Here is a 12,377-nt window from a genome sequence, read left to right as displayed (position 1 = left end):
AACTAATGACCTTTAAGATACTCTCTCACCTAAAGATTCAATAATTACACAGTGCCTCTCACAAATAAACCACCCACCTTGGCAAATTTTATTAAATTCATATCTGCACAATTTGATACCTGACACTCATTTAGCACAAAACATTCACTTTAAAGATTAAAAAAATAAAAGTAAGTAAAATTGGAAGTCCCAGGGCTTAAAGTGACTTGTTCAAGATCAGCCATACTACTGTTTTTATCTCTATTTGATAAAATCTAGATTAAAAACACCTCACAGTATAGAAAGTTCCAGTTTAAAGCTAATTATTTTCTGATAATTTTAGGTTAACCAGTGAAAAAGAATGGCAGTACCTTTTGTTTGTCTCTTTCCTTCTGTGCTTGGTTATTTCTTTTAAGGCATATGGAAAATTACTCATGAAATGGTGTCTGAAATCAGTAAGATAATTCTTTCGAAGCCATGACTCCTAGTAAAATAAGCAAAGATTAGAAAATCTATAAGAAACAATAACTTAAAATGACAAATAAGACTTTAAGCAGAAATCTAACAACTTGTCAATATTCAACTATAAATTTACCATTATAATACACCTTCTGCTAATGATACAATATGTAAATAAATCTTAAAGTCAGAATAAACTGTTAGGCCATCCAATTTTCATCTTTTTGGTGCTTTTATTTAATTATTTTTACTTGCATTTTATCTGTTTAAAAAGGAGAAAAAAGGGAGGAAGTAAGATTTAAGAAAATTCTGAATCTGAACTAATACAATATTTACAAAATCTACAAGAAAATCTTCAACCTAGTGTTCCACTTAACTGTAACTCCATTCCCTAGCAATTCTGTTGCCCATTAAAGGTATTTAACACTTTCACAAAGCAACGCACTTCTCTAAAATTCCTCAGCAGTATTCGTCAATGTATCATTTTCTCCTACTTGAAACACTGTCTTAATTTCAGATTACAACACTCTTATTTCCTGCTATCCACAGAACCAATCACTCCATTTTGCCAGGGACTGAGGGGCTGCTTGGCTTGTGGGATTTGAGGTACTAAAATAGCTAGTCACCCTACATCTCCTTAGTTACCTTCACTGGATTCTTCTCTTCTCCCCAACCTAAAAATGTGTACTTGACAACTTGTCTTGGACTTCTAACAGGCATCTTAAATTTAAAATGAATAAACTGAACTCTCCTCACAGGTAGTCACACTGTCATTTGAACAATAACATAGGGATCACCCTTGTTCCTCTTTTCTTCACTATGCACACCATCTGTCCTGTTGGCTTTATCAGAATCCAGCTGTTTCTCATCACTTCAACCACTAGCTACCATTCTACTCCAAGCCACCATTACCTCTTACCTAGATTACTGTAACAGCCTCCCAATGGTCTCCTTTCTTTTCGTCTTGCTCCCCCTAAACACAATAATCTACATAGCAGCCAGGGTGATCTTTTAAAACATAAATCACACTTCAAAATAATATAGGGAAGGATAAAGGAAATAGGTGTGTATGTAGGACACGACTAGTCATCCATGGGATCAATGGTCTGCGTTTAGCCTCCAGTTTTGCTAGAGCTGGATAGTGAGCACATGGGAGTTCATTAGTGTTTTATTTAACTTTAATATGTCAAATTTACAAATAAACATAATTTAGATCATGCCACTCCTCTGCTCAAACCCTCCAATGTCTTTTCACCACACTCAGGTTAAAATCCAAACTCTTTACCACAAGGTACCATATGATCTGGCTACTGTCACTTTTTCTCCCTCATCATCTACCATTTTTCAAGTACCTCACTTGCACAGGACTTCCTGCCATTCCTCAAATATGTCAAATTTGTTCTCACTTCAGGGATTTTCACTTACTGTTCCCTGTGCCTAGAAGGTCCTTCCCACAGGTCTTCACAAAACTTGGTCCTGCACTTCATTCAGTGACATTTAAATATCAAGAAAGCATTTCCTGACCTCCTATTTAAAACAGCTCCCCCCCACTGTTCCATCATACGTTCTCCCTTTACCCCACTTTCATCTTTATTCCTAATAACAACATCATCTATTTGTTTACCATCCATCAACCCCACCAAGAGCTAAGTACTCACCTTGTCAGTCATGTTCATCTCTGTATTCCCAGAGCCTAGAACAGAACCTGGCACACTGCAGAGCAGTGCTATTCAAAAGACCTTTCTGCAATGATGGAGTTGTTCTATATCTATGCTGTCCAGTACAGTAGCCACTGCCACCTGAAGCTATTGAGCACCTGAAATGTGGCTAGTGTTTACTGAGGAACTGAATTTTAATTAATTTAAAGACCCACATTTATACATGCTCAATAAATCTTTGATGCATGATTGCATCTAACTTTTCTTCACAAATTCTAATTTTCATGGTAAAAAGACAATAATGAAACATTTGGGCAAAAAGTAGCAAGCATTAAAATACAAAGCTAAGGGGCTTCCCTGGTGGCGCAGTGGTTGAGAGTCCACTTGCCGATGCAAGGGACACGGGTTCGTGCCCCGGTCCAGGAAGATCCCACATGCTGCAGAGCGGCTGGGCCCGTAAGCCATGGCAGCTGAGCCTGCGCGTCCGGAGCCTGTGCTCCGCAACGGGAGAGGCCACAACAGTGAGAGGCCCGCATACCGAAGAAAAAAAAAAAAAAAAATACAAAGCTAAGACACAACAAAATTTCTATAGTGTAAAATTATAATACTGACCTGAAGCTATTAATACAGGACTCCAAAAACCAAAGTTAATTAAAAAGTTAATGTTAAATTGTATTTCATTTTTAAAACTAGCTATATATTAAGGATGCACACAGTATATCAGAAATAAGCAACCTCAGTAAGGATCTGAGTACTCAACCACTGCAAACAGATTTAATGTAACTTGAGATTTGTTTTCAAAGCAAAGATGAAAGATTTCAGATTCCTAAAAAGGTTTAAAATACTACTACTTGGATAAAAATGAAATTCCTCAACTTTGCAGCAAAATACGAACACACTACATGCATTTAGCAAAACCTAAAAGTAAGTGGTCAGTGACCCTAAGGTTGCACCTAATACAGACGCCAATTTATCAACAGAAAACCTACACATTTTCTGAGAGAAAAGAGCTACAATTCAGCCTGTGGTACATAATTAGAATTTAAGATCTAGGAATGCCATTTCATTCCTCCTAAAGTCTGAGCTGTTACAGGTCACCCAATACCTTAACTACTAAGCTATAACTGAAGGTGAATGAGAGAGAGGAACTAACAGTGGGAATGGTAACAAAAAATAAACTAATGTGCATTTTAATGTCACCTGATATAACTAATATACATACTTATACTTTGACTCTAAGATAATAGGTCTTACCTTATCTAGTTATTATCGTTCGAAAATAACAAATTTGCCAGGGTAAATTAGCAAATTCTACCTGTGGATGCTTTTAAATGCTATTCCTATTTGAATTAACCACCTCAGTTTATTTCAATTTTATACAGTATCCCAATTCAATATTCTATATAACCTTCAACAGTCTAGGCAAACCAGTCTTCTGAACTTAGTATCCTATGTTAATGGACTGCTAATAAATACAGTCATAATACCACAGAATAGCTCTGAATATAGCTACTTTAAACATCCATAAAATTAAGGCAGTGTTTAGATCCTTTGTCAGTATCATCTGAATGACAGCAGATGATCCAAAACTAGCACAATTAATGAATTTGCATTTAGTGCTACCATTCTAATTACAAATACTATTACTAAAGCAATAATAAACACTAACCAGTGCCCAGGAAAAAACAAACACCAAAATGCCTGGAATTTTATTTTTCAGCTTTCCGAAAATGAAAAAAAGCCTAGTACTTAAGATCACACTGAATATCATTAGTTTTACTTCTTATCTTAGCCTTTCAAACGAAAATACAGCCATTCAAGACTCCAAATAATATATATATTTTCTAAGAAGCTGCATGCGTTATTACTGTGACTAGCCTAGAATCACAAATTAATTGCCATAAAGGAGAACAAGCTTCACTTTCATAAAATCATATACAATACCCCAATCATGATCATTTTCTTGCCAATTTATGCAATAAATCATAAAACAGGCTCAAAATTATAATCAACAAAATGCCATCCTATTTGAGAAAGCAATTCATAAAACATCCCTACAGAATGATGGGTAATGGGTTAATAGCGATACAGTAAGCTATTAAAAGAAACACACACCTTAGTACGATTCTGTAACGCTCTTCAAGATTACGAAATACTATCATAATTTACCCCAGTCTTATTTTATGTGTCTTACTAACTCGTGAGCTTGAATGAAATAAAAAGAGCTAAATAAAACTAAAAAACTGCCTTGCCAGTTTTGGACGTATGTAGGCAACTTCAAGGATTCACACCTGCCTTGTCAAGTCCTTACAGAAATTCTTCTGTAAAACAGATGCTTCAAGCTTTAGTATTGTTCCTGCAGCTACCCTTTTTAAGGTTAACCACATTAATCCAGCACCAATTAATCTCAGAGCTTGTTTTTCCTTACTTGCTCCATGCACTATATATTATATTCACTACAACATAACACTTTAAAAAAGCCACCAACACTCAATTCTCCCCAAATAGGAGGTAAATTTACTCATCAAGAAACATGTCTTTGCTATCAGCTTTCTAGCAAGAAACTGTCCTATGACTTGGAACTAGTTAGGTTAACTTCACTCACACCATATCTACAACTACAGCTTACCTACAGTAAAGGTAACTTTAAGAAATGTTTTCAGATCTTACATCCTTTATCAAGAGAAAACAAAAAAGCATACACTAAGCAAATCTGTGTGTAGCTTCTTCCCTAAAATGTAGTAGTTTAAAAACTTCTCTGGGTTGATTATGAGATCTTCAGTTTGGTCCATTTCTTGTCATTTGGTCAATTTCTTGGTAACATGGCACAAACTGGAAGAGACTATTTAATAAGCCACTTTTTAAATCCTGTAAGAGGTCTCCAGAAACTAGAATGTTCCTACATAATCAATCTGCCATAAACAATACATTGTAACTCTATTGTGAATTACAGCTAATAAAAACAAATGAAATCAAGCACACTGTTATGCATTTCGCTTAAAAATTTAAACATACAGATAATAAACTCACAAAACTGTTTTAATTTGTAGTTTTGAGCAAATGTAAGAAATAAGTTTACAGTTAAACCCTGGGAATTTTTTGGAAAATGTATAACCAATTAATAGTAATATGCTGATTTCTAATTTGTCATGATAAAAGGCATTACTGAGAAAACAAAGAACCTATTAGTTCTCACCAATTTATGGGTCTCATCCTGTTGTTTAGAGAGTTTCCACAGAAGGGAAATAATGTTAAGAACTTGCTGCATAATCTGCAGAGATTCTCGTTCTATACCATTTCCAACAGAAGCAGCTAGTTGTGGAGGCACAGCTTCAATCCAGCACTCAATTAGCAATGGAATTATTATCTCAATAAATCCTTTCAGGTTTTCAGTAGATGACAGGCCTTCATCCACACTGCCTAGTCCTCCAACCAGGTACCTAACAAGGAAAGGTAAGAATAAAAAAATTTTTTAATTTAATTAAAAAATATTATTCCTTGCTTAATTTAAACCTTAAAATATAAAGTACCAGCAAAATGAAGCACCATGAATTGATAATTACATTGATCAACACTAGGAAGAAAAGCAGAATTCTAAGATGACAAAGCCAAAAGACTATAATTTTTTACTTTTCATTAGGCTTTGCTACAAATGAGTAAATTAATAAACTTTGAAATGACTCCTCCCATCAGTAAATAAAATCAAATTATGAGTAACTATATGAAACTACAGAAGACAACTGCATGTCTTCCCACCATTAGCCATCAACGGTCAGCAGTTATAATTCAATATAGGAAAACTGAGTGTGGACATAACTGAAATCCTTCTTACCGTAGCCTGAACTGTGAACTGACATTTGGCTGTGAACCCCCATTTTCATAAACCTGGATGTGTTGCTGGTCGTTGGCATGTTCCTTCCAGTTGATAAAAATGGAGTTGCTAGTGGCATGGGGATTTTCTTTTTGTTCCTGAAGTCCTTCACTTTCTCTCACCCTACTGGATCCATCTGCCAAGGCCTGAAGGAATTTACTGAGTCTCACTAAGACTTTCAGCCTCCACTGCTGAGAAGTGAGTCTCCGATTAGGATTTACAGAAAGCATCCAGGACTGGGATCTGTCTCTATTTACCAGTCCTTTGGACAGCTGCTGATGAGAAATAAGTTCTACAAAATTCTTAAGCAATATACTGCTACGGCCAGTAATTAGAGCTGGGTACTGTTCCAGCAGAATGTCCAAAACTTTTAAAGAGTCCTCCTGAATTCCTTCAGTAATGTGAGTCATGGCACTAGAGAGATGGGCACTTACCAAAGGAAAAAATGGAGAAATTTGTTCAGCTCGTATTTTGGGGGCCAGGAATTGAAGAAGTTGAACTGCTGCTAATCGTACATTAGCATCTTTATCTGTAAACACAGCAGTCACTTCACTTAATATGTTTGAAAGGTGTGCATCAATTATAAATGGGTATTGAGACAAAAGGTCTTTAAGTCCAAGAAGAGCACTTTGTTTAACCCCAGCGTTGTAGTGATGCATCTGTGACAGCAAATCCTATAAATAAAAATAAAAACACAAGCTTTAGGCATATACATATACATACACATTATATCATTTTCAAATAAGCATGCTAACTAAAACTATGCTAATAAACTGACACTCCAGTGGGGGTGGGGGGTTGGAGACTGCTTTGGTAAGTATTTCTAAATGTTACTTTTAGAAAAATGAAGCTTTTGTTAAGATCAGGAAGTTTTATCTTAGCATAGCTTTAGCTGAATAAAAGCATAACATAACTTTCAGTCAGAATTTTCTTTTTGAAACTACGCAGGATTAGGCACACTATCATTTAAAATGACAGCAATCATTACCACCACTTAAAGACCTACTATATACCAAATATGTATTTATACCTATATTCTACCTATTTTAAGTGGTCTTTCAGAGTGTCTGTGTATTTTATTCAGAGTACAACACTTGGCAATTTTATTTGTGGAATAATTTATATAATTTGTAAAGAAACAATAACTTCAAATACCTTTTGACGTTATTTAACCTTCAGAGATTAAAAAGCAAAACTAGAAAATGTATATCTTCACAAAGATTTGTTCACAAATGTTCATAACAGCATTATTCATAAGAGTCAAAAAGTGGGAACAACCAAATGCCCATCAACTGATGAGTGAAAAAATACGACATAGCCCTGCAGTGGAATACTATTTGACAATACAAAGGAATGAAGTACTGTTCTGATACGTGCTACAACATGGATGAACCTCAAAAACATGCTAAGTGAAAGACCAGTAACAACAGACCACATTTCATGATTCTATTTATATGAATTGTCTAGAATAAGCAAATCTTTACAGATAGATCAGTGTCTGTCTAGTGAGGGGAAGGAATGGAGAGTGACTTCTAATAGGTGTAAGGTTTCTTTCTGAAGTGACAAAAATGTTCTGAAATTAGATTATTGTGATAGTAGCATAACAATGTAAATACATTAAAAACCACTGAATTGTCCACTCTAAAATGATAAATTTTATTATGTGTAAATTACATTTCAATAAAACTGTTAAATTTTTAAGCAAAACCACTGCTCAAATTTCAATTAACTTCACACATTCACTATGAATCTGGAATAAACTACATACTATAAGGGTTCAAAAATGGATAAGACAGGATCCTATCTTAATGTGCTATAAAAACAGCTAAAAAACTGTCACATCAAAAACTTGATGCATCAAAAAGTGAAATACAGAAATTATTTCCAGATGACATATTAAATCATCAAATAAATATACAAGGGAGAAATCACTTTGACTTTAGCTGAGCAAGTCTTTCTGGAGGAAGTGGGAAAGCTGCAGTGGCAACATCAGATCTGGGTAACAGATAAACTCCAACCTTTAGCCAGTAATAAACCCTGAGTTAAAACAACTTTTCACAAAAATATAACATTCTAGATGATTTCAAGGAAAATCCTACTTTATCAAAATAATATTTACGATTTACCTTAATGTTAAGTTTTCTGTTGTTTGTTGGAAGTGTTCCATCCTCTTTGAGTTGGTCAGGCAGATGTATAGTCTTCGTTTTAAAGTTTGTAACTGTAGCATTTTCTAACCTGGGCTTCTTTTTACCAACTTTTAGTTTTACTTTTTGAAAATCATCTTGGCGTTTTCTTTTTTTAGTCATTCTTGAGTGCTACGATAAAAGAATTAATTTAAAAACAATCAACAAAGATAAATCACCTTTATGAAGTAAAAAAAAAAATCAGTTTAGTCAAGAGATATTTTGGCCATGGAACTTTTTGTCAAGCAACGTTCTAAACAGGACCTTTGGTTGGGCAATGTGCTAAATAGAAAACTTTTGTATACTTCAATTAATATATATACTTCAATTAAAAAAAAAAACTTCTGAAAAATTTTTTGTGCCCATAGGATGAGGGGGAGGCAGCACAGGGTTGCTATAGATACACCTTGCACGTGCGGGGAAGCTCCTGGCCCCCAGAAGCCCCCAAGAAACCCTAGCAAAACAAAGTCTGAAAACCAGTGTTATTATTTAATGCAGCCTGTAATAGTTATGAAGTTTCATGAACCTAAGCTGGGTGCTTGAAAATGGGTAAGATTCAGATATGCATCAAGGACAGTTAATGAGCATTTCATGAGCAAGGAAAACAGAGTATGGATCAGGAGTAGGGATAAGCCTGGTATAGGCAAAAATGAAAAGTACCAGCACTGTGAACACCAGGAAAAGTTCAGACTAGATATAAACAGTAAACAAAATTGCAGGAGAAAAATCAGTATAGAAGGAAATACAGTGTAACAGAGGAATAAGGAACAAAGACCAGCTAGGCCACTATTATAATAAATAACTCAGGTATAACCCCGTCATCCTGCACTTCCCCCTCTTCACCACATTCTTTGAACTTACATCCAAATCATCCAAATTACACAAAAAATCTTTGATCTGTGCCTCCTACCCATTCCCAGGCCCCTTCTTAAGTCCTTTATCTCTACCCAAGACTGTAAACAGTTCCCCCGCCAGAATTCTTGTCTTGTCTCTAGTGTCTACCCCATGGTCCACTTGGTAGAGAATCACCAGGGGGCTCTTTCTAAACACAGATCTGACCAAAGCTCAGGAGATTTCAGCTGCTCCTTTTACTCGCTTACAGTAAAAACACCTTGTCTTGACATATTCGGTCCTTCCTAACTTCCTCTCCAGCTTTATTTTTCCACAAACTAACCTCTATCTAAAAAAGAGCCTCCTATACCTGGAGCTAGCTCAGCGCTTTTTGAAGCCTTTTCCACACACTACAAAAATACTGAATTCTGCCTTGCACTGTACACCCACTGCAGTAGGTATCTCTGGAATAAATAAAACTTCTCCTGATCTGTCATAATTATCCTATCCCTAGCTATTTTTTTTTTAAGTTACAATGCTACACATGGGAGTCCAAAAAATCTGACTAAAATGAAGGCTTGCATTATTGTGCGATTAATAAAATGGCTGGTGTAAGACCAGACAGCTCAAATTCTAGGAATCCAGAAGCCAATCACCTATGACATTATATCCAAATTCACATGATTGCAAGGTTTTACTACATTAGAGCCCCATGATCTAGGGTTTGGCTACACAGGTTAAGAGCAGATTCAAGACTCAGAGTGACTAGGTTCTTAGCCAGACTCTCCCACCTTCTAGCCATAGTTAACCACCGTGCCTCAGTTTTTATCTATAATAAAATAATAATAATAATGCTTACCTCATACAGTTGTTATGAGATAGGATGAATGAGGAGCAAATGAGCTCGTATCTGTAAAACACTCTGAACTGTGCCTGGCACACTTACAGATATGCTATAAGCACAAACATGTATATTTTCTTAGTCTCAGGACCGGTAAATACCAAGCATAATATTAGATGCACCAATAGCTTTCAATTCTCACAAGACCATGTGAAGAAGGTGGTACTAAAACCATTTTAAAGACATAGCTCAGAAAGGTTTGTCAGTCCCTTATTAAGGAGTTGAAGAGGGATTCATAAACAAGACTGAACTCTGCAAAACCAACTTTACGTTATATATACTGGAACTCAGGTGAGGATTGGAAAAAAGTGGCAAAATGGCTTGCCTTATTTATCCCAATGCTAAATTTTCATCCCACCCACACCTCTAGTTATTCTAGTCTAAAAAATGAGTAAGTGAAAACTAAGGCCCTAATACTCACCTGGTCTCTGTTAATTAAGCAAGCACATTTTGCGAGTTTTCCCTACAATTTTATTACTAGCTAGTACCAGAGATGAAAATAAATGGAACAAGACATTCAGAAAAATCGATGAATTAACCCTCCACCCCCCAATTCTCTGTGCTATCTTTAGCCACTATCTATCTAATCAGTGTCCAACATACAGTCTACTGTCAAGCTTATGCCATATTACCCACCACTTTGTATTAATCACTCGACCGTTCTCCGTTAGGAAAAGTGGGCTTATTAATCACTCTACCGTTTTCGTTAGGAAAAGTGGGCTTATCGCCCCTTCGTGACTTTTCAAGCTAGTAGGATTATTTTCATGGTACACAGGGAACATCTTTATATTAGGAACTAAAAGTTCTATTTTCGCTTAAAATAAAGATTTTTCTTAGTACAGCAAATCAAACAGTCCGACTAAGCCACTTTTATAGTAGCTGGTATCGAATAAGAAGGTAGGAGGTCCAGCCTCAGAGGCTGGGCTCTCACATCACTGGACCAGGTGAGCCTCAAAAGCTCTAAACCTGAATTTCATAAACTCCAGCTGCAGGCCTTCTAATTTCAACACAAGGGAGATTCTAGCCTATCAGGATTTCGACCGAACCGAATCCCAGCTAGTTTGTCTGCCACCTCATTACCTTCCCCTGATTTCCAACTTCTCTCCCCTGCCAAAAAAAGAATCAAGAAAGCACACTGTACTCGGCCTTTGGTACTTTCCTCTCCAACCCTTTACGCTCACGAGTTCCTCCAAACTCTACCTAGGGGGCCAATCGGAAGCACCTGACTTCCCAAAAAACAAATACCACAGACTGGGGCGACTCGAGAGGACCGATGGACGGAACCGGCTTCATACAGAGCGCTTAACCGCCCACACCAGGGCAGCGAGAGGGCCGATTAGGAGACGGCTGCGCATCCCCACCCCCAGACTTTGGTCCCGCAACCCAGAAGTGAACACCCCGCGGTTTTAAGAAACTATCTTTCCTGCTCCTTCCGGAGACGGTGGTCAGGACCACAGTCGGGGAAGCGGGGCCCAATCAACGTACCCCGGCCTAAAAGTCTCCTAGACCCGAAACCGCGCGAACCCGCCCCGCCCAGTCACTTGAGGCGCTTCAAAAGCCCGCGGGGCGCCCCGCACCCGCACAGCCCCTCTCCGCACCGAGGCCCGGCTCTGCCGGGGTGCAGACTGGCCCCAGCCGGCCCTGCCCGCCTGGGCCGCGGACCGGGGGGCGACGGCCCCACGAGCCGTTCCGCTCGCCGTCCCGCGCCCCGGAGAAGGCCCGGCCAGACCGGCGGCGGCAGCTCACCTGAGGGCCCGGCCGGGACCGGGACACGGAGGCAGGTGGAGAGAGCGTCCGAGAAGGAGCCCACGGGGCGACAGCGTGCGCCACCGGCCTCAGGCTCTCGGTCCCGGAGCGTGTTTTCAAATCTCCTCGTCTTCACGCGGCCGCGTCTCCTTCCGCCGCCCGGAAACCAGGGCCCCTCCCCCGCCGCGCCGCGCTCACGTGACCGCGGCCCGCAGCCGCGCGCAGCCGGGGAGGCGGGAGCGGGAGCGGTAGGCCCGGCCCCCGGAGGAGGGGGCCGGCGCCGGAAGCCCCCTGCGCTCCGGGAAGCCAAGAGAGGAGAGCGCCCGGTCCAAGGACAAAGCTTGGATCCAGGTCCAGCCCTGAGCTTCCCGGGCTGCACGCGTTTCTGGGGGTTGTCGCCCTGGTTACAGATAGTTGGGAGCATGCCTTTTCTCTCCTCGCTAGACCACTGTTATTCAGACCTGGAGACATTCAAAGAAGAGTATAAATTGAACTGAATTGAGAAAGGGAAAAGTTTAGGACTGCAAGGACCTTAGAATTCCTGGGAACTTTAACCTGGATGGAGCAATTAAGAACTAGTTGACGACAGAGGGCAAAATACACCTAGTAGCTGGATCCAGAAAGTCTTAGGTGAGGATTTTCCCTAATATTTAAATTTCTCAGCACTGAGGTCCCTGCTACTGAAGTGAAGTGGGCCCAGGGAAGCTAGAGAGAAATTTAAATGCCTAGAAAGGGGATGAGAAAGCAAA

At 38.9% G+C, this 12,377-nt stretch overlaps 1 protein-coding gene across 4 annotated transcripts in view; it reads right to left on the bottom strand.

The window, feature by feature from the left end:
• TEX10 (testis expressed 10) overlaps positions 1 to 11,834 on the bottom strand; it is a 56,229-nt gene extending 44,395 nt beyond the window's left edge. For 2 of the 4 annotated variants that reach the window (XM_027105368.1, XM_027105369.1), the window contains exons 1-5: positions 11,629 to 11,800; positions 8,094 to 8,282; positions 5,929 to 6,641; positions 5,293 to 5,536; positions 351 to 463 (exon numbers count right to left, since the gene is read on the bottom strand). In XM_027105368.1, the coding sequence (XP_026961169.1) occupies positions 351 to 463; positions 5,293 to 5,536; positions 5,929 to 6,641; positions 8,094 to 8,273 (1,250 nt within the window). In that variant the 5' untranslated portion in view covers positions 8,274 to 8,282; positions 11,629 to 11,800. Of the gene's footprint in view, positions 1 to 350; positions 464 to 5,292; positions 5,537 to 5,928; positions 6,642 to 8,093; positions 8,283 to 11,628 lie in introns of all 4 variants that reach the window. The other 2 variants (XM_027105367.1, XM_027105366.1) reach the window with 2 other exon arrangements.
• Between the last annotated feature and the right edge of the window lie 543 nt (positions 11,835 to 12,377).

The sequence above is a fragment of the Aethalodelphis obliquidens genome, unplaced genomic scaffold, assembly GCF_003676395.1.
Source record: "Aethalodelphis obliquidens isolate GAN/ISIS:26980383/991018 unplaced genomic scaffold, ASM367639v1 scaffold7, whole genome shotgun sequence".
Taxonomy (NCBI): Eukaryota; Metazoa; Chordata; class Mammalia; order Artiodactyla; family Delphinidae; genus Aethalodelphis; species Aethalodelphis obliquidens.
The sequence above is the reverse complement of the archived record's forward strand: the minus strand, read 5'-3'. Positions and strand labels throughout refer to the sequence as shown.